This window comes from Anomaloglossus baeobatrachus, chromosome 4 (assembly GCF_048569485.1).
Source record: "Anomaloglossus baeobatrachus isolate aAnoBae1 chromosome 4, aAnoBae1.hap1, whole genome shotgun sequence".
NCBI lineage: Eukaryota > Metazoa > Chordata > Amphibia > Anura > Aromobatidae > Anomaloglossus > Anomaloglossus baeobatrachus.
The window spans coordinates 78,125,738-78,148,719 of NC_134356.1; the positions used below are offsets into that span (position 1 = coordinate 78,125,738).

The following is a 22,982-nucleotide window of genomic DNA, read 5'->3' on the forward strand; positions in this document are numbered from 1 at the left end:
TGGGGAAGGCTGATGCTGAGGGAGGCTGGGAGGGGAAAGCTGATGCTGGGGAAGGCTGGGAGGATGGAGGCTGGGAGGAGAGACGCTGATCCTGGGGAAGGCTGGGAGAGGGAGGCTGATGCTGGAGGAGGCTAGAAGGAGAGAGGCTGATGCTGGCGGAGGCTGATGCTGGGGGAGGCTGGAAGGAGAGAGGCTGATGCTGGTGGAGGCTGATGCTTAGGGAGGCTGGGAGAGGGAAGCTGATGCTGAGGGAGGCTGGGAGGAGGGAGGCTGGGAGAGGTAGGCTGAGAGAAGAGAGGCTGATGCACACACACACACACACGCGCGCGCACTGCACAACACACCACACACACACACACTGGGAACCACAAACAACTGCCCTACACAGACACCCACACACACAGAAAACGCTGCACACACACAACACCCAACACACAAACACCGCGGCACACACAAATATACGCACATACCGCACAACACACACATTGCACAAAACATACCTCCCCCCAAAACACACCACACACACACAAACCGCGAAACACACACACAACGCTACAGACACACAGCGCTCCACAAACAACGCAACACACGCAACACACATACAACACCGCTCTCACCCCCCGTCACACCCAGACAACACCCAGAACATGTACAGCGCCCTACACAAACACTTGGTAACTACACACAACAACATCTATATATATATATATATATATATATATATAACAAAAATCATACATGAACTACACAATACGTAAATTCTAGAATACCCGATGCGTAGAATCGGGCCACCTTCTAGTATATATATATATATATATTTGTATAGTCTTTCTTTGTACATTGTCCTGATGATGAGGACGGATGTGTCCTCGAAACGCATATACCTGTGTAAAAAAATAAATAAAGGAATTCACTAACAAGCATCTGGATTCTCTGTGGCTTGGCGCGGATTTTAAACCTGCTTTCTGCTCTACCTCTTGGAATATATCTACACTGCGGGACCGCTGCCTTACACATTTACTACGTGTCTTCATAGGGGTTGTGACTTGCACAACCCCATCAGGTGAGTGTTCTAACCCACACTTGCCTCCACGTGTCATACCGGGTAAGACCCTATTTTTGTGCCTTCTCTTTCCACAGTTACCCTCCCCCTTATGTAGATAGGGGCAAAATTGATTGGTAAATTGGAACGTGCGGGGTTAAAATTTCGCCTCACAACATAGCCTATGACGCTCTCGGGGTCCAGACGTGTGAGAGTGTGCAAAATTTTGTGGCTGTAGCTGCGACGGTGCAGATGCCAATCCCGGGGACACACACACACAGCTTTATATATTAGACTAGCTGTACTACCCGGCTTTGCCCGGGTTAATAACTGTTGTTAACAAAATAGAATGTATTAACAAAAATGTATTCTGCACACAAAACCACAAAGCAAATAGATAGGAATGTAATTATTAAAAGGCAAAAACTAAGCTAATAGAAGCATTTCACAACATATATTTGAACACCACAGATATTCCACACAGATTTAACTAAATTGGCCAAGTAATGTGCTCCGTCTGTCTCTTTCCCTGCCTGCCTGCCTCTATTTCTTTCCCCATCTGTCTCTTTCCCCCTCTGTCTCTATCAAGGTCTGTGTCTTTCCCCGTCTGTGTCTCTCTATCCGTCTCCTCACCGACATCTTATTACCTCACATATAAGCTTCTTATACTATGAATGTCTTTTGTTCCTATATCAACCAATCACAGCTCCTACTAATAACCTGTAGTTCCAGGCTCCATTTACTTTCATGGAGGCATGTTTTTTGGAGAGTAACTGTAAAGCGCGGGGTTAAATTTTCCTGTCAAAACATAGTCTACGACGTTCCCTGGGTCACATGAGGTGTCTGCAAAATTTCGTGATTGTAAACGCGATGGTGTGGATACACTTTTCGTTTCACTTTTTCCCCAATATGTAGATAGGGGCAAAATTGATTGGTAAATTGGAACGCGCGGGGTTAAAATTTTGCCACACAACATAGTATATGACGCTCTCGGGGTCCAGAAGTGTGTGTGTGTGTGTGTGTGTGTGTGTGTGTGTAAAATTTTGTGGCTGTAGCTGCGACGATGCAGATGCTAATCCCGAACATACATACATACACACAGCTTTATATATTAGATAGGAAAGATTTTGACGAATCTCAGAGGCCAGAGTATATTGGCATAATCAATAATAATAAAGTGCCCTGATATATAATTGGAATAATGTACACAAAAGACAACTTATGACATGAGCATAAGAACCGGTAGCACAAAAGAGTCTGTACGAATAGGTAAATATAAATAAGTTCCAGCAAAGCCGCAGCTCACGTGTTTAGAAGATGCATCCAGTCCGGGACCGGGCACGTATGCACCAAGGTTGGAGACAAATCCAGATGTATGTTTTACATGTGTTGTGTAATCGCTTCATCAGGGGGAAGGCGTTCCTGTTGCACCTCTTAATACGGGGAGATTTTATGTCCGCTGGATTAATCATGTGCTGTGCACTCCGTTCCTTAGACACCGCCTATTGCGGCACATGTGCGCATGATTATAATTTTTCCGCCAGAGGATGGGCGGGAGATTCTGTGAATATTCATGAACCTTAAATAGTAGGCCAAAAGAGAGCCTGACTGCAGGGTGATCCTCCGGGAAACACTAAAGTTAACCATCCTGCTCTTTATGTAGTTCACATCATTTTTAAAAAACATTTTTACAGTGATTTCTCTGGCCAATCACAGCCATGCTAATACTTGACATGGTTGCAATGGCTCCGGAAGTACCCACAGCCTAAAAGCTTACTGATCGGGAACCAGGCATACTGTAAAAAGTTTGTGTTCGGTGTTCAGCATCGACCACAAGGTGTTTAGTATGGACCCTGAACTTTACAGTTCCGATCTATTCATCCTTATTTGTAGCCACTGTTTCAGCACAGCAGACAGGGATGATGTATACACCATTTCTTTATCGTTCCTTTGGGAGACCCAGACCATGGGTGTTTAGCTTCTGCCTCCGGAGGACACACAAAGTACTACACTTAAAAGTGTAGCTCCTCCCTCTGAGCTTATACACCCCCTGGTAGCCAGTCCTACCCAGTTTATTGCTTTGTGTCAGGAGGCATACATCCACACATGCATTCTCATCTGATTTGTTTGACTTTTGGAAAGAGTTTGAAGAAAAGCGGGTCCATGTCTGGACTCCCGGCATGTCCCTTCTCACCCCACTGTGTCGGCGGTGTTGTTAAGGTTGATTTACAAGGCTGCAGCCTTACATGCCGCGCTCCTTCACCATCCCTTCTGGGCTCTGGCTTGAAGTGGGAGCCAGCACGGTCTCCATGCCTGGCAGGAGTCCGGTCTCCATCCACAGCCCCTTGAGGATTCTGTTGGACCGGAGCACTCATCCCCAGGGACATGGCCCCTCATCTCAGCAGCTAAGTACCTGAGACGTTTATGTTGGGGGTCCCGGTTCTTTATTGTAAGGGGAGAGTATGCTGTATGTGATTGTTTTAACTTTTCCGGCGGCTTCTCTAGCTTTTGCCTGAGAACCGCGCCGATGGTGCCTGCTTGTCGGCCTCGCCGCTTAAATTTAGGCCCCGGCTTCGCCGGAGGCCTAGTTTCATTTTCCTGCCCTCGCATGTCACTCATGCAGAGGGACAGGTTCGGCTCCTCCCGGCGGCCGTTCTACACAGGGGAGGGACACTCCCCACTGCTGGGGCGTCCCTCCTTCCCTGCAGGTCTCTATAGCCCTCCAGTTCCCGCTCTTTTATAGGAACGCCCCCTAGTCCCGCCCCCTCCCATTTCTCAGGCAGAGTTCACTCTGCTCTGGGACATCCTTTCTGCATCTCTGCTGAGGTGCTGAGCACTGGGGGACCGGGCTTCGGGATCTGGAGGGCACACAACACCGCGCTCAGCGGTCTGGTAAGCCACAGCCGGTCTCCGGTTGTGGACCTCTGTATATTCTCCCTGGGGTTCATTCTCTGCAAAGCCCCCACTCCAGCAGCATGTCTCACACAAGGAGCAAGGCTCCAAAGCTTTATTCTGCATGCACTGCATGTAAGCTCCTGCTGCCTGAGCCGAGCACCTATCCACATTGTGATGTCTGCTCTAACTTGGCGGTGCCACAGCCTGGAGTCTCACCCCCAGTGGTCTCTCAGGCTGCTGCTGCACCTGTGATTGAACCCCCGGCCTGGGTAGAGTCCTTTTCTAGGTCCATATCCCAGTCATTTGCTGAGTCCATGGGACTTTTGTTCAGGACTTTGATGAATATGCATCAGCCCCCCTCACAGGGTGCCTCTAATTCTCTTGACAGAGGACTCCTATCCTCTGACCTCCGTCCATCGGAGCTCACGGAGGATTCATCATCTGATCCCAGACCCCGTCCTTCTAAGAGAAGGCGCAGGGTTTCCTCCCCCTCCCCATCCCACGGCTCTGTCTCAAGAGCTGACTCTCAAGATGAGGAGGATGCCCTCACTGGGGGCTCGGAGGCTATGTATCCCATCGATTTCTCTGAGGGTGACTCAGATCTTAGTGGTTTGATTGCTTCTATTAATTCTGTGCTGGACCTCAATCCGCCAGTGTCAGAGGAGCAACTCTCTTTGGCAGAAAAACATCAGTTTACCTCGCCTAAGAGAGTGAAGAGTGTGTTCTTTAACCACTCCAGTTTTCAGACCGCTGTGACCAAACCCAGGGCCTGCCCTGACAAACGCTTTCCAAAGCGTGGTTCTGATGACCGGTTTCCATTTCCACCTGAGGTGGTCAAGGAGTGGTCTCACTCCCCAAAGGTAGACCCCCCGGTGTCTAGGACATCAGCCCGGACCGTTGTGTCGGTGGCTGACGGCACCTCACTTAAGGATTCCACTGACCGTCAGATTGACCTTCTGGCCAAATCTGTGTATGAAGCTGCGGGGGCCGCGTTTTCCCCGACTTTTGCAGCAGTGTGGGCTCTCAAAGCCATCTCTGCTTCTTTAGAGGAGATGCATTCCCTCACCAAGGAATCTATGCCTGAGATGGTTACCTTAACTGCTCAGGCTTCAGCTTTTTCATCTTGTGCCATGTCTGCCATGCTAGAGGCTGCTCACCGCACTGCGGTGGCTTCAGCTAATTCTCTTGTTATCCGCAGGATTTTGTGGCTTCGAGAGTGGAAGGCAGATGCTTCTTCCAAGAAGTTTCTTGCTGGGCTCCCTTTTGCTGGTTCACGGCTGTTTGGTGAACAGCTGGATGAAATCATTAAAGAAGCTACTGGCGGGAAGAGTACTTCCATGCCACAAACCAAGACCAGGAAACCCGCCCAGGGTAGGAATCAATCGAGGTTTCGTTCCTTTCGTTCCTCCAACTGGTCATCCTCTAAGCCTTCCGCCTCGTCCGCTAACTCAGCCAAGGATCAGAAATCCAACTGGCGCCCAAAAGCGCGTCCGCAGAAGACCGCAGGAGGTTCTGCCACTAAGGCAGCTTCCTCATGACTTTCGGCCCGCTCCAGCCACGTCCTTAGTCGGTGGCAGGCTCTCCCACTTTGGCGACGCTTGGTTAAAGCAAGTCTCCGATCAGTGGGTGAGAGACATATCTCACGGCTACAGGATAGAATTCTCTTCCAGCCCTCCAAACAGATTTTTTTCTCTCAACTCCCCCCTGCTCCAAGGCCGCCGCCTTCTCGCAGGCCGTGGTGTCCTTGCAGGCAAACGGAGAGTCTCTGATTTGGCTGCGCTCTCCTCGGAGTCACCTTTTTTGTTTTTTCACCAAGACAAGGTAGTTCTCAGTCCGACCCCGGACTTTCTTCCTAAGGTGGTCTCTCCCTTCCACCTTAACCAGGATATTTCCTTGCCTTCCTTCTGTCCGGCCCCTGTTCATCGCTTTGAGAAAGCGCTGCATACTCTAGATCTGGTGCGTGCTCTCCGGATCTATGTGTCTCGCACCGCTGCGCTTAGGCGGTGCACCTCTCTTTTTGTGCTAACCACAGGGCGGCGCAAGGGTCTCTCTGCTTCTAAGCCGACCTTGGCCCGTTGGATTAGATCGACCATTTCGGACGCCTACCAGAGTACTCAGGTGCCTCCCCCGCCGGGGATCAAAGCACACTCGACCAGAGCTGTCGGTGCCTCTTGGGCTTTTAGGCACCAGGCTACGGCTCAACAGGTCTGTCAGGCTGCCACTTGGACTAGCCTGCATACCTTTTCGAAGCACTACCAAGTGCATGCTCATGCTTCGGCAGATACGAGCTTGGGCAGACGCATCCTTCAGGCGGCTGTCGCCCACTTGTGAAGTTAGGCTCCGCCTACTTCTTAGTTTTTTCTGTTTATTCCCACCCAGGGACAGCTTTGGAACATCCCATGGTCTGGGTCTCCCAAAGGAACGATAAAGAAAAAGAGAATTTTGTTACTTACCGTAAATTCTTTTTCTTATAGTTCCGTATTGGGAGACCCAGCTCCCTCCCTGTTGCCTGTTGGCAATTTTCTTGTTCCGTGTGTTATCACCGGCTGTTGTCGTAGACAGAGTCTCCGGTTGTTCCGGTTCTTACTCGGTTCTACTTGTGGGTTGCTATTCTCCTTCAGCTTTTGCACTAAACTGGCTAGGACTGGCTACCAGGGGGTGTATAAGCTCAGAGGGAGGAGCTACACTTTTTAGTGTAGTACTTTGTGTGTCCTCCGGAGGCAGAAGCTAAACACCCATGGTCTGGGTCTCCCAATACGGAACTATAAGAAAAAGAATTTACGGTAAGTAACAAAATTCTCTTTTTTTTAAATGTTATATGCAAGTAAATATTATTTCCTGACATAACAGGATCCCCCTTTAAAGCCTACTCTGGACCTTATACTGTGTGTTGATAGCACTACAGGTATCAAAACCACCAATTGCCTGCACATGAGTCATAAGAGGCTATAGTGTTGGAGAATAAAGGCCCCGTCACACGGTACCATATATCTAACAATATGTCGTCGGGGTCACGTCGGTAGTGACGCACATCCGGTTAGATATATCGTAGTGTGACAGCTACGAGAGACTGTTAACTAGCAAAAATACTCACCTTATCGTTGCTCGTTGACACGTCGCTCATTTTCAAAAACTCGTTCCTCCTTCAGCGCGACTGTTATTAATCATTCCCGAGGCAGCACACGTCACTCCGGGAACGACGAACACAGCTTACCTGTGGCTGCCAGTAATGCGGAAGGAAGGAGGTAGGCGGGATGTTATGTCCCGCTCATCTCCGCCCCTCTGCTTCTATTGGGTGGCCGCTGTGTAACGCCGAACGTCCCTCCCCCTTCAGGAAGTGTATGTTCGCCGCTCACAGCGAGGTTGTTTGGAAGGCAAGTATGTGTGATGGGGGTAAATGACTGTGCGCCACGGGCAACAAATTGCCCGTGACGCACAAAACGATGGGGGCGGGTGCGATCGCTCATGCGATCGCACGACATATCGGCGCGTGTGACGCTGGCTTAAGGCAATTGTTCAAGCATGGAAGGAATGCAAACATCATCCATTCATATTGCGGCAGTAAAAATTACACCCAAGATGCCAGCGCTACCAAAAAAAAAAAATTGTACTAATCACACAGCCACCATGCGTTTCTTTATTTAAACTTTACTTGAATAAAAATAAAAATAAAAAAAACAAACAACAAGGCAGATAAGACATGAAAATAGTTAATAGACTTACACAATACTGGGTGTTGATAATCCCAGCCACCAGAAACATACAATGTCACTGGGGAAAAAGAAATATAATTCTCGTCAATGCTTATTCTATATGTAGAACCTGACATATTGTACATTTTCTGGGAAAGCATTCCACATAGGAGGAAGGTATTTTGTGCAAGAAACCAATCTAAGTCTGTAGTTAGATGATCTGCTTCTTCCCAGAAAACGACTGCTTCCATTGTGCACAAGACATCAACTTTAATATAAGCGATAATTAAAAATGCCAGATCCGATATCCAATATGCGATACATACAGCAGTTCAGTATTTAGGTCTTTTCACTTCAACCCTGAAAAGAAAGGATAAAGTGTCATTTAGCTGAAAGAGGTAAAATAATGCAGAACAAAGAAGGATCCCATGTATGCACAAATCAATCAGGTCCCTTAAATCAGAGAAAACATCCAAAGCAATTATTTTTTTTTGTTTACACATTTTTTTGCCATATACTCTTATTCAGGGGTCATGTATTCCACAGTATTCTGGACCTATGTCTTCAGAATTCTCTATATATAAATTGGGACTATAGTTCCCTTTATTAGCCACAATATATGTATTTGGAGATTAAGCAGATCCCCAACATTGTCATCAGACACTATAAGGGCTCATTCTAACGACTGTTCCATTTTTACGGTCCACAAAAAAACGGTCCTGTTTTTTCGTGGATGCATCCGTGTGACAATCGCATTCGTCCCGTTCCGTATACGGTCCGTGTGTCATCCGCAAAAAAAAACAGAAGAAGAGTTACATGCAGTCCAGGCTATCTGGCCAGATGCTGGTCCCCATATAAAGTCTATGGGGAACAGAATCTGGGGCAAAGGGGTAGGATCAAGAGCCACATACTCACCGATCACCGGCACGGCTGTCACACGGCTCCTGCGGCAGCTCTTTGATCTTCCCGAGCTGGCCGCTCATTAGGCTCATACACTCACACATATTCACCCCTCCCCAGTCTGTGATTGGTTACAGTCAGACGCGTCCACACGCTCAGTGACAGCTGTCTGATGGCAATCACAGCCGCCGGTGGGCGGTTATATATCGTACAGTACAATACATTAATAAATAATTAAAAATAAAAAGCGCGTGCAGTCCCCCCCCAATTTTGATACCAGCCAACATAAAGCCTCACAGCTGGGGGCTGGTATTCACAGGCTGGGGAGACCCACGTCAATGGGAGCCCCCCAGCCTAAAAATATCAGCCAGCCGACATTGCCGCATCCATTCGATGCGATAGTCCCGGCACTTTACCCAGCTCATCCCGTTGCATTGGTGCGATGGCAAACGGGGTAATATATGGGGTTGATACCAGCTGTGTAAAGTCACCTGGCATCAAGCCCAGAGGTTGTGATGTCACAGCATCTATCAGATACCCGACATCACTAACCCAGTCAGTAATAAATAATAAAAAAAATTGAAAAAACACTCCCCAACACATTCCCTCTTTCACCAATTTATTGGAAAGAAAAAAAAATCCGGGTCCGGCGTAATCCAATAAGGGGGTCCCACAACAATCCATACTCACTGTCCCAGTAAATGAAGAACAGAACATTCCCCATTGGCTGGGATAGCAGCGCAGTGACCTGAGCTAACATTATGAGGTCAGCCAAGATCGCTGCAGGGCATGACCAGCCCTGACTTCAGGAGGTTAGCTAGGTAGATTACCTGGCTGATGAAGTCTGCTGCACTCCTGACGTCAGCGCTCGTCACGGAGTTCAATTACCGCTGCATTTAGTAGTGTCACAAGCAGCCCATGACGTCACCGCTAGTCACAGTCTCGGACCGCCTGCAAGAGGCGATATGAGAATATGGCAGGCATAGAAGTCAGTGACCAGCACTGACGTCAGGAGTGCAGGACTTCATCACCGCAGGTAATGAACTTTACTAACCTCCTGACAACGCTCATCATCATGGCAGCTGTTGACACTCCGCACTGCAGGCAGATGCTGACACACTGCAGTGCGAGCAGCCGTGGTGCTGGTGCGAAAGCGGGATACAGACTGTACAAGCACCCGATGGAAGTCACAAGGAAGTACTTCCGTGTGGCTTCTGGGGATATTGCGGACCCATTGACTTGTATTGAGTCACAGTCCGTTATTACGGAACAAAATAGGACATGTTCCATAATAACTGAACGGACATACGGCATCTAATGTGGGGTTTTTTGTAGGATCGGATGAACACGGAAGTGCTTCCGTGTCCAATCTGATCCTACACAAAAGACATTGAAAAGATGGTCCTGTCAGTAGGTCCGCAAAAAAAACAGGAACTGACCAGGACAAACGGACCGGTCATCTGAGTGAGCCCTAAAAGGAACAAGATCATCATGACCTGTTACATGTTGTACCAGCGAACAGGGATCCCATAAAGTCTATGGGTAACAAAGTGCTGTATAGCATCTGTCACAGTCTTCTGTGTCAGGAGCTTTTCCATTAACCCCTTCTCGACATAGCGATTTTCCATTTTTCTGCTTTTGTTTTTAACATCCAAGTCTTCACATAAAAATAAAAAAGAGAATTTTGTTACTTACCGTAAATTCTTTTTCTTATAGTTCCGTATTGGGAGACCCAGACCCAGACCATGGGTGTTTAGCTTCTGCCTCCGGAGGACACACAAAGTACTACACTTAAAAGTGTAGCTCCTCCCTCTGAGCTTATACACCCCCTGGTAGCCAGTCCTAGCCAGTTTAGTGCAAAAGCTGAAGGAGAATAGCCACCCACAAGTAGAACCGAGTAAGAACCGGAACAACCGGAGACTCTGTCCACGACAACAGCCGGTGATAACACACGGAACAAGAAAATTGCCAACAGGCAACAGGGAGGGAGCTGGGTCTCCCAATACGGAACTATAAGAAAAAGAATTTACGGTAAGTAACAAAATTCTCTTTTTCTTTATCGTTCCTTTGGGAGACCCAGACCATGGGACGTTCCAAAGCTGTCCCTGGGTGGGAATAAACAGAAAAACTAAGAAGTAGGCGGAGCCTAACTTCACAAGTGGGCGACATTCGTATGAAGGATGTGTCTGCCCAAGCTCGCATCTGCCGAAGCATGAGCATGCACTTGGTAGTGCTTCGAAAAGGTATGCAGGCTAGTCCAAGTGGCAGCCTGACAGACTTGTTGAGCCGTACCCTGGTGCCTAAAAGCCCAAGAGGCACCGACAGCTCTGGTCGAGTGTGCTTTGATCCCCGGCGGGGGAGGCACCTGAGTACACTGGTAGGCGTCCGAAATGGTCGATCTAATCCAACGGGCCAAGGTCGGCTTAGAAGCAGAGAGACCCTTGCGCCGCCCTGTGGTTAGCACAAAAAGAGAGGTGCACCGCCTAAGCGCAGCGGTGCGAGACACATAGATCCGGAGAGCACGCACCAGATCTAGAGTATGCAGCGCTTTCTCAAAGCGATGAACAGGGGCCGGACAGAAGGAAGGCAAGGAAATATCCTGGTTAAGGTGGAAGGGAGAGACCACTTTAGGAAGAAAGTCCGGGGTCGGACGGAGAACTACCTTGTCTTGGTGAAAAACCAAAAAAGGTGACTCCGAGGAGAGCGCAGCCAAATCAGAGACTCTCCTGAGAGAAGTTATGGCAACTAGAAAGGCCACCTTTTGAGAAAGACGATACAAAGAAACCTCCCTAAGGGGCTCGAAAGGGGGTTTCTGCAATACCGTGAGGACCAAGTTAAGGTCCCAGGGATCTAAGGGCCGCCGATAAGGCGGAATGATGTGAGACACAGCTTGCATGAAGGTGCGGACCTGAGCCAGCCGGGCGAGACGCCGCTGGAATAGCACTGATAGAGCTGAGACTTGTCCCTTGAGAGAGTTGAGGGACAGTCCTAGCTGCAGATCGAACTGTAAAAAAGACAGAAGGGTCGGCAACGAGAATGGCCAAGGAGAATGGCCGGAAGAGCGACACCAGGACAGGAACATTTTCCAAGTCCTGTGATAGATCTTAGCGGAGGAAGACTTACGGGCCCGAGTCATAGTGGAGATGACTTCAGGAGGAATACCAGAAGCCGTCAAAATCCAGGACTCAAGAGCCACGCCGTCAATTTGAGTGCTGCAGAATTCGGGCGGAAAAACGGACCTTGCGAGAGCAGGTCTGGACGGTCCGGAAGATGCCACGGCATCTCCACGGACAGTTGGAGCAGGTCCGGATACCAAGCTCGCCTGGGCCATTTCGGTGCAATGAGGATGACTCGACGGCCCTCCATTCTGATCTTGCGCAGGACTCTGGGCAAGAGAGCTAGAGGGGGAAACACGTAGGACAGACGAAACTGGGACCAGTCTTGAACCAGAGCGTCCGCGGCGAAGGCCTGAGGAGCGTGGGAGCGAGCCACGTAAACCGGAACCTTGTTGTTGTGACGGGATGCCATTAGGTCCACGTCCGGAGTGCCCCACTTGCGGCAGATTGACTGAAACACTGCCGGGTGCAGGGACCACTCGCCACTGTCCACGGATTGACGGCTGAGATAATCTGCCTCCCAGTTTTCTACGCCAGGGATGTGGACTGCGGATATGGTGGACTTGGAGTCCCTGACTCGGACGGAGTCCAAGTGCCCTGTGCTCTGTGGTGGAGATGTACCGCTCCCCAGCCGGAAAGGCTGGCATCCGTGGTGAGAATCACCCAGGACGGAGTCAGGAAGGAGCGCCCTTGGGACAGGGAGAGGGGTCGAAGCCACCACTGAAGAGAGCTCCTGGTTCGTGGCGACAGAGCCACTAACCTCTGTAAGGAGGAAGGCCGCTTGTACCAACAGCGGAGAATGTCCAGCTGCAGAGGACGCAGATGGAACTGGGCAAAGGGAACCGCCTCCATGGAGGCCACTATTTGACCCAGCACCTGTATCAGGCGCCTGAGGGAATAACGGCGGGGCCTCAGGAGAGAGCGCACCACTAGCCGGAGAGACTGCTGTTTGATTAAGGGCAACTTCACAAGTGCCGGCAAAGTCTCGAACTGCATCCCTAGGTACGTGAGACTCTGGGTCGGAGTCAGAGTGGATTTGGGCAGATTGACAATCCACCCGAATTGGGCTAGGGTGGCGAGAGTGAGCGAAACACTCCGCTGACAGTCTGCGCTGGATGTACCCTTGACCAGAAGGTCGTCCAGATAAGGAAGCACTGCTAACCCCTGGAGGTGCAGGACCGCAATCACTGCCGCCATGGCCTTGGTGAATACCCGAGGGGCCGTGGCTAACCCGAAGGGGAGAGCCACGAATTGGAAATGATCCTCTCCTATCGCAAAACGTAACCAATGCTGATGTGACATTGCGATTGGCACATGTAGATAGGCATCTCTGATGTCGATGGACGCCAGGAACTCCCCTTGGGTCATACAGGCAATGACTGATCGCAGAGACTCCATGCGAAAATGCCGCACCCGGACATGCTTGTTGAGAAGCTTGAGATCCAGGATGGGCCGGAAGGTACCGGTCCTTTTTTGGAACTAGGAAGAGATTTGAGTAAAAACCTCTGAACCGTTCCTGAGCGGGAACTGGGACAATCACTCCGTTTGCCTGCAAGGACGCCACGGCCTGCGAGAAGGCGGCGGCCTTGGAGCAGGGGGGAGTTGAGAGAAAAAATCTGTTTGGAGGGCTGGAAGAGAATTCTATCCTGTAGCCGTGAGATATGATGTCTCTCACCCACTGATCGGAGACTTGCTTTAACCAAGCGTCGCCAAAGTGGGAGAGCCTGCCACCGACTAAGGACGTGGCTGGAGCGGGCCGAAAGTCATGAGGAAGCTGTCTTAGTGGCAGAACCTCCTGCGGTCTTCTGCGGACGCGCTTTTGGGCGCCAGTTGGATTTCTGATCCTTGGCTGAGTTAGCAGACGAGGCGGAAAGCTTAGAGGATGACCAGTTGGAGGAACGAAAGGAACGAAACCTCGATTGATTCCTACCCTGGGTGGGTTTCCTGGTCTTGGTTTGTGGCATGGAAGTACTCTTCCCGCCAGTAGCTTCTTTAATGATTTCATCCAGCTGTTCACCAAACAGCCGTGAACCAGCAAAAGGGAGCCCAGCAAGAAACTTCTTGGAAGAAGCATCTGCCTTCCACTCTCGAAGCCACAAAATCCTGCGGATAACAAGAGAATTAGCTGAAGCCACCGCAGTGCGGTGAGCAGCCTCTAGCATGGCAGACATGGCATAAGATGAAAAAGCTGAAGCCTGAGCAGTTAAGGTAACCATCTCAGGCATAGATTCCTTGGTGAGGGAATGCATCTCCTCTAAAGAAGCAGAGATGGCTTTGAGAGCCCACACTGCTGCAAAAAACGGGGAAAACGCGGCCCCCGCAGCTTCATACACAGATTTGGCCAGAAGGTCAATCTGACGGTCAGTGGAATCCTTAAGTGAGGTGCCGTCAGCCACCGACACAACGGTCCGGGCTGATAGCCTAGACACCGGAGGGTCTACCTTTGGGGAGTGAGACCACTCCTTGACCACCTCAGGTGGAAATGGAAACCGGTCATCAGAACCACGCTTTGGAAAGCATTTGTCAGGGCAGGCCCTGGGTTTGGTCACAGCGGTCTGAAAACTGGAGTGGTTAAAGAACACACTCTTCACTCTCTTAGGCAAGGTAAACTGATGTTTTTCTGCCAAAGAGAGTTGCTCCTCTGACACTGGCGGATTGAGATCCAGCACAGAATTAATAGAAGCAATCAAATCACTAAGATCTGAGTCACCCTCAGAGAAATCGATGGGATACATAGCCTCCGAGCCCCCAGTGAGGGTATCCTCCTCATCTTGAGAGTCAGCTCTTGAGACAGAGCCATGGGATGGGGAGGAGGAGGAACCCTGCGCCTTCTTTTAGAAGGACGGGGTCTGGGATCAGATGATGAATCCTCCGTGAGCTCTGATGGACAGAGGTCAGAGGATAGGAGTCCTCTGTCAAGAGTATTAGAGGCACCCTGTGAGGGGGGCTGATGCATATTCATCAAAGTCCTGGACAAAAGTCCCATGGACTCAGCAAATGACTGGGATATGGACCTAGAAAAGGACTCTACCCAGGCCGGGGGTTCAATCACAGGTGCAGCAGCAGCCTGAGAGACCACTGGGCCTTGCACCTTGTGTGAGACATGCTGCTGGTATACAGAGGTCCACAACCGGAGACCGGCTGTGGCTTACCAGACCGCTGAGCGCGGTGTTGTGTGCCCTCCAGATCCCGAAGCCCGGTCCCCCAGTCGCAGCACCTCAGCAGAGATGCAGAATGTCCCAGAGCAGAGTGAACTCTGCCTGAGAAATGACTAGGGGGCGTTCCTATAAAAGAGCGGGAACTGGAGGGCTATAGAGACCTGCAGGGAAGGAGGGACGCCCCAGCAGTGGGGAGTGTCCCTCCCCTGTGTAGAACGGCCGAGCCGAACCTGTCCCTCTGCATGAGTAACATGCGAGGGCAGGAAAATGAAACTAGGCCTCCGGCGAAGCCGGGGCCTAAATTTAAGCGGCGAGGCCGACAAGCAGGCACCATCGGCGCGGTTCTCAGGCAAAAGCTAGAGAATCCGCCGGAAAAGTTAAAACAATCACATATAGCATACTCTCCCCTTACAATAAAGAACCGGGACCCCCAACATAAACGTCTCAGGTACTTAGCTGCTGAGACGCAGGGCCATGTCCCTGGGGATGAGTGCTCCGGTCCAGCAGAATCCTCAAGGGGCTGTGGATGGAGACCGGACTCCTGCCAGGCATGGAGACCGTGCTGGCTCCCACTTCAAGCCAGAGCCCAGAAGGGATGGTGAAAGGCATGTAAGGCTGCAGCCTTGTAAATCAACCTTAACAACACCGCCGACACAGTGGGGTGAGAAGGGACATGCCGGGAGTCCAGACATGGACCCGCTTTTCTTCAAACTCTTTCCAAAAGTCAAACAAATCAGATGAGAATGCATGTGTGGATGTATGCCTCCTGACACAAAGCAATAAACTGGCTAGGACTGGCTACCAGGGGGTGTATAAGCTCAGAGGGAGGAGCTACACTTTTAAGTGTAGTACTTTGTGTGTCCTCCGGAGGCAGAAGCTAAAACACCCATGGTCTGGGTCTGGGTCTCCCAAAGGAACGATAAAGAAATAGTTATTTTTACATCCACATGGCCAGAAAATAGCTTGGGTATTTTCGTGGCATGAGTTGTAGTTTTGAATGACAATTTATTTACTATTCAATTAACTGGAAAACAAGGAAAAACATTCAAATTCAGTGAAATCGTGCATTTCAATTATTTTTGTGCTTTGTGTCAGGGACATAAAAAAAAAAAAATTACCTGCCAACAATTCTCCAGGTTTTTAATTTTATATATATATATATATATATATATATATATATATATATATATATATATATATATATATATATGTATATATATGTATGTATGTATGTATATATATATATATATATATATATTTTATTTTTTTTTTTATTTTTTCAGAGTGGTGAAAAAAAACTGAAAATAGTCAAAAAAAAAAAATATGTTTTGTCCAAAAGTGGCAACAAAGACACAATACTGGTGGTCTGAGTTTTTCAGAGGCTAATAGCAGTGGGTGGAGTTCAGCATTAGCAGCTGCTGTTAGGAGGCAGGTGCTGCCTGAATAACACAGGCAATGTCTGCTGGGAATGATGAAAGTTCAGGCTAAGTCCTCGGTTCAGGCTACTGAGCATGCTCCTACACTTAGTACGAAAAGCCTCTTTGCAGAGGTACTTGGATATCGTGCCGTGTCTAAGTCCTGTGTTGTGCCTACTGAGCATGCTCAGGCAGATAGTCTGATTTCTGAGACTGTTGTTCAGGCTACTGAGCATGCTCAGGCACTTAGTGCATCAGAGGCTATGTCCGGTAAGGACCTCACTGGGCATGCCCGTGAGGTGGCAGGCTCTGATAGGCTGGCATACATCAGGTGTCCCGATGTGGCCACTCTGGACTGGCTCGCGGAGGCCGGCCCCTATGACCTGGCACCTCACCATTGGTCGTCAGACGATGACTGGTGAGGTGTTTGAAGCATGGCTGCCATAAGGTCATCCGTGATGTGGCGGTACCGGATAGGCCACTGGTGATGTCACTGATGACATACACTCTGCTATTGGCTCCTAGAGGTGCCATTGTGGTCCACCCTGGGTTTGGGACGGACCCAAGTTATAAAAGGGGCTGGAGACAACATGGAGGTGCGCAGTCTTCACACTTGCTCAGATAGAGCACACCTCCATGTATAGAGCCCATTGCGGCATAAGCCTTTGTTTGGAAGCGGTAGGTAGGGTTAGGTGTCCGGTGCTTGTCACGCCAAGACACCCGTGGCTCAGCAAGTTAGGGTCAGGCGCCGGGCTTCCACCTCCTACCGTCCCAGTCCTGCTAGTGCAGTCCAGTGGAGTTAACTTGGCTGCGGCGCCACCTGTCCGGTTGTGCCCCCTACGCACACGGACAGCATACCCCAGGATCCCTGTGGCGTTAAAGTTCCTGGGCTGGGTGTGTGGACCCTGTTCCCTTCGTATCGGCTTCTCAGTCAACGCTACCGGTGTGACCACCTGGCCTGACATGTCCTGTACACACGTGGTCAGTTGAGCCTTGGTGGCCAGAAACGCTAATCGGGGCACTGCGCTCAGTCTGACGTGTCATTTATACGTGGCCGACAGGGCGCTTTCGTGGTGGTCTACTAGTCAACGCTACCTGGTCACCACCCGACCTGATGTGTTCCCTGCACACGTGGTCTGTGTAGCGCCACAGGCACACCGAAGTGCTAAGTAGGTTGTCGTCCGGTCTGATGTGTCCCTACACACATGACCGGTTCCCAGGTCTACTGGGTTATCTCAGAGGCACCCAGCTCTGTATTCTCCGCCTAACCTTCGGGTTTCTAGCAGCTCCTTTGTCATCTGGGGCACAGTGGGCCCCGACTGGCGATTGGGATATTTACCACCTTATCCTGATCTGCCAGTCGCCCCGTAACACTACAGTTTATACAATCCTATATAAAAGGTATACAACAATACCTCAGATGCAAACACTTACCCATCAGCCTCCAGCTTCTTACGTTTCTCAATGATCTAGGAAAATTATACAGGTATTAAAATCAAAAGACATAAAACCAGACGAGGTTAGCCAGTAGATTAGTAGGTTGTGTACACTAAGAGACCTAATGTATGTAGTTTTATTTTCTTGGTCACTTCTTTGGGGAACACAGTAGACCTTGGATGTACTCTGAAGCTGACTCCAGCAGGCTGACACTAACTATGAAAGTAAAGTAGTCTCCTTCCCAGCCGGCTACACCCACCTACTGTCAACAAGGATGTTCAGCTTAGTGTCACTAGGAGGAAAACCCAAATCTGGAATTCAATACCAGTTTGTGACTAAAATGTATACATTTTTATTCTTTGGTTTTAAATCTGATTAACATTCTTCTCTTATTCCTACAGAAAGGGCAGCAGAGCAGAATGGTCCACTCAAATTCCCCGAACAGAGAGCACAGTCTGCAAATCGGTCAGTCTGTATCCGCTCTCGTCCGAAATGGCGGGACCAATTTTTTTCTACTAAAGCAGTCGGGTGTTATGTAGGGATGTCTATGATCTGGATGGTCCTTTGCTTTTATTCTCCTGCCTGCCTCACTCTCCAGTGCAGGTGCGTGCACTTGGCGCTTTTCCTGGGATTTGGGCCTCAAATTTAGTTCCTGGCTTCAGATGTAACCTGGTTGAGCAGGGAGGCCATGTCTTGATCCTTGGCCACAAGCTTGTACAGGTGATTCTCCAGCCCAGCAGTGTCTCCACTTCCTACTCCTTCCAGGGCAACTCCATTTTCCCTCCTGCAGTGTTTTTATATACCTCCAGCAGTGTTTCATGCGAGTCCTCTCACTTCTTGCAACTAGAACATCTCATCCAGTGCCTCTCTGCCCTACAAGACAAGTCTCCAGCACTGGTAGGCTGCCTACTCTGCGACCCCACACAATGGCCCCCAAGCTAGTTTCTCTAACTTTCCTGCCAACCATCAACCACCTACTGTCTATGATTATCATTTTTCTTTCCTTTTAATGATGTGTGGCCCCATAGAAAGACGTACACGCTAGAGTTCCCAGCCTTTGCTGTTTGCTTACTTCGCTTGCATATCCTATAAGCAAAAATTCCAACTGGGACCTGCTCTGCCGGCTGAGGAGGAGACAACTGTTTTCTTAGTTTCAGCCTTCTGGCGGCAGCAGCGTATACCCATGGTGTCCTGTGTCTCCAAATATAGGCTACGAGAGGATTTTTAAAGGAAAGTACAAAAATTCTCATTTTCCACCATAGTATACAACAAAATTGAACAGAAACTTTGTAAGGGAAAACTGAGGTGGTTTCCAAAACATTATTGTTTTTCTACTTTTATTTGCAATTTTGCCCTGGATATATGAAAGTTGTAACTTCATGGGTTGAGCCAGATTTCCTTTGCACAAGATTATTTCCTCTCAAATGTACAGAAAAATACCCTTTAATCTTTGTAAGCTATGGTGAAAGTTGAGGAGGCCACAACAAATAAAAACAGAACCTCACCGCACTGATCTTTTTCCACTGCCTGTCCAGTTCTGCTTTTTCATTTGTCTCCTTGAAGCGTCTAGTTTTACGTCCCTCTGACATTTTAATACCATACTGAAATGCAGCCCTAGGGAACAAAATACAAAAATGTATGCAGGATACTTAAAATATAACAAAATTTGTATCATAAATGGGCCACTAAAGAGGCCAGGACATGAAAAGAAGCAACAGACGATAAATATTATAGCATCATTGAAAACGATATGAAGGGCAACCAGTGTGGAGAATCCGTTCTCGGAATGGTGGTGACGAGTCTACCAAGTGACAAGGACACACACACTCACTTAGGCAGAGCCTCTTTATTGTTCATATATTCACTGTATTCTTCTTGAGTATCAAAGTCCCATCGTCCTAAAGGTCCCTTCTTATTGCCCTGAAAAGGAGAAGAGACGTTAAATATGTTGATAAATAACTACTGATATCACATCTAAAAGATGGTAAATGCCAAAATGTTATGTATAACTGTAATACCAAATCCGTTCTATAAATAATGCTTGAAAGGGTACCATACTTTCCGCTGTATAAGACGACTGGGCATATAAGAAGACCCCCAACTTTTCCAGTTAAAGAAGGGAATTTTGTTTACTTACCGTAAATTCCTTTTCTTCTAGCTCCAATTGGGAGACCCAGACAATTGGGTGTATAGCTACTGCCTCCGGAGGACACACAAAGTATTACACTTAAAAGTGTAAAGCCCCTCCCCTCTGCTATACACCCTCCCGTGCATCACGGGCTCCTCAGTTTTGGTGCAAAAGCAGGAAGGAGGAAACTTATAAATTGGTCTAAGGTAAATTCAATCCGAAGGATGTTCGGAGAACTGAAACCATAACCAAGAACAACAGCCCGAAGGGAACAGGGGCGGGTGCTGGGTCTCCCAATTGGAGCTAGAAGAAAAGGAATTTACGGTAAGTAAACAAAATTCCCTTCTTCTTTGTCGCTCCATTGGGAGACCCAGACAATTGGGACGTCCAAAAGCAGTCACTGGGTGGGTAAAAGAATACCTCGGTAAAAGAGCCGTAAAACGGCTCCTTCCTGCAGGTGGACAACCGCCGCCTGAAGGACTCGCCTACCTAAGCTGGCATCTGCCGAAGCGTAGGTATGCACTGGATAGTGCTTCGTGACAGTGTGCAGACTCAACCAGGTAGTCGCCTGACACACCTGCTGAGCCGTAGCCTGGTGCAGCAATGCCCAGGACGCACCCACGGCTCTGGCAGAATGGGCCTCCAGCCCTGAAGGGACCGGAAGCCCAGCAGAACGGTAGGCTTCAAGAATTGGTTCCTTGATCCACTGAGCCAAGTTGACTTGGAAGCCTGCGACCCTTTACGCTGGCCAGCGACAAGGACAAAGAGCGCATCCGAGCGGCGCGGGGGCGCCGTACGAGAAATGTAGAGTCTGAGTGCTCTCACCAGACCTAACAAGTGCAAATCCTTTTCACATCGGTGAACTGGATGAGGACAAAAAAGAAGGTAAGAAGATATCCTGATTGAGATGAAAAGAGGATACCACCTTCGGGAGAAATTCCGGAACCGGACGCAGAACCACCTTGTCCTGGTGAAACACCAGGAAGGGGGGCTTTGCATGACAGTGCTGTTATGTCAGACACTCTGCGGAGTGACGTGACTGCCACTAGGAAGACCACCTTCTGTGAAAAGCGTGAAAGAGAAATATCCCTCATTGGCTCGAAGGGTGGTTCCTGAAGAGCCGGTATCACCCTGTTCCGATCCCAGGGTTCTAGCCGACGCTTGGAAGGAGGGACTACGTGGCAAACTCCCTGCAGGAACGTGCGTGCCTGAGGAAGCCTGGCTAGACGCTTTTGAAAAAACACAGAAAGCGCTGAAATTTGTCCCTTAAGGGAATCGAGAGACCACCCCTTTTCCATTCCGGATTGAAGGAAGGACAGAAAAGTGGGCAAGGCGAATGGCCAGAGTAAAACCCTGATCAGAGCACCAGGATAAGAAGATCTTCCACGTCCTGTGGTAGATCTTGGCGGACGTTGGTTTCCTGGCCTGTCTCATAGTGGTAATGACCTCTTGAGATAACCCTGAAGACGCTAGGATCCAGGACTCAAAGGCTACGCAGTCAGGTTGAGGGCCGCAGAATTCAGATGGAAAAACGGCCCTTGAGATAGCAAGTCTGGCCGGCCTGGTAGTGTCCACGGTTGGCCTACCGTGAGATGCCACAGATCCGGGTACCACGACCTCCTCGGCCAGTCTGGAGCGACGAGGATGGCGCGGCGGCAGTCGGATCTGATCTTGCGTAACACTCTGGGCAGCATCGCCAGAGGAGGAATACGTAAGGCAGTGGAAACTGCGACCAATCTGGTCTTGAGAACGTGCCATGAATGCCGGGACCTTGTTGTTGTGCCAGGACGCCAATAGGTCGACCTTCGGCTTCACCCAGCGGCAACAAATCTCTTGAAACACGTCCGGGTGAAGAGACCATTCCCCTGCGTCCATGCCCGGCGACTGAGAAAGACTGATTCCCAGTTTTCTACGCCCGGGATGTGAACTGCGGAGATGGTGGAGGCTGTGGCTTCCACCCACAGCAGAATCCGCCGGACTTCCTGGAAGGCTTGCCGACTGCTTGTGCCGCCTTGGTGGTTGATGTATGCCACCGCCGTGGCGATGTCCAACTGAAATCGGATCTGCCTGCATTCCAGCCATGGCTGGAACGCTTTTAGGGCTAGATACACTGCCCTCACCTCCGGAACATTGATCTGGAGGGAGGACTCTGTTGAGTCCATGTACCCTGAGCCCTGTGGCGGGGGAAGACTCCCTGACAGACTCGCGTCAGCCGTGACCACAGCCCAGGATGGGGGCAGGAAGGATTTTTCCTTCGATAAGAAGTGAGAAAAAGCCACCAGTGAAGGGATGCCTTGGCTGCCCGAGAAGGAGCAACGTTCCTGTCGAGGGACGTCAATTTGCTGTCCCATTTGCGGAGAAAGTCCCATTGAAGTGGGCGCAGATGAATCTGCGCAAACTGAGCTGCCTCCATTGCTGCCACCAACTTCTCTAGGAAGTGTATGAGGCGCCTCAAAGGGTGTGACTGGGCTCGAAGGAGCGATTGCACCCCTGTCTGTAGTGAACGCTGTATGTCCAGCGGAAGCTTCACTATCGCTGAGAGAGTATGAAACTCCATGCTGAGATATGTCAGTGATTGGGCCGGTGTCAATCTTGACTTTGGGAAATTGATGATCCACCCGAATCTCTGGAGAGTCTCTAGAGCAATGTTCGGGCTGTGTTGGCATGCCCCCCCGAGAGGGAGCCTTGACCAGCAGATAGTCTAAGTAAAGGATCACCGAGTGTCCCTGAGAGTGTAGGACCGCTACCACCGTTGTCATGACTTTGGTGAAGGCCCGTGGGGCTGTCGACAGGCCGAGAGTTAGTGCCACGAACTGAAGGTGTTCGTCCCCTATGGCGAAGCGCAGGAAGCGCTGAAATCCTGGTACAATCGGCACGTGGAGATAAGCATCCCTGATGTCGATTGATGCTAGGAAGCCTCCTTGGGTCATCAAAGGCGATGGCAAAGCGGAGAGATTCCATCCGGAACCGTCAGGTTCTCTGTCCGTTGAGCAGTGTGAAGTCCAGAACGGGGTGGAGTGATCCGTCCTATCTGGTGTTCACCGCCTGGAAATGCATCGGCTCGCTCGGGGGACGGAGATGCTCTGAAGCAACGAGTCGGAGGACGAGAACTGAGCTCTATCCTGTGACCGTAAGACAGAATGTCTCCTACATCGGTCTTGGACACGTGGGGACCACTCCCCTGACCTGGACCTCCATA

The 22,982-nt window shown here is 49.8% G+C and overlaps 1 protein-coding gene across 1 annotated transcript in view; it reads right to left on the reverse strand.

Moving 5' to 3' along the window:
• Positions 1 to 7,631: 7,631 nt before the first annotated feature.
• Positions 7,632 to 22,982, reverse strand: part of IK (IK cytokine) — a 142,617-nt gene continuing 127,266 nt past the window's right edge. The window contains exons 17-20 of the mRNA XM_075344433.1: positions 19,487 to 19,575; positions 19,161 to 19,269; positions 17,653 to 17,687; positions 7,632 to 7,989 (exon numbers count right to left, since the gene is read on the reverse strand). Of these exons, the coding sequence (XP_075200548.1) occupies positions 7,962 to 7,989; positions 17,653 to 17,687; positions 19,161 to 19,269; positions 19,487 to 19,575 (261 nt within the window). The 3' untranslated portion in view covers positions 7,632 to 7,961. The remainder of the gene's footprint in view (positions 7,990 to 17,652; positions 17,688 to 19,160; positions 19,270 to 19,486; positions 19,576 to 22,982) is intronic.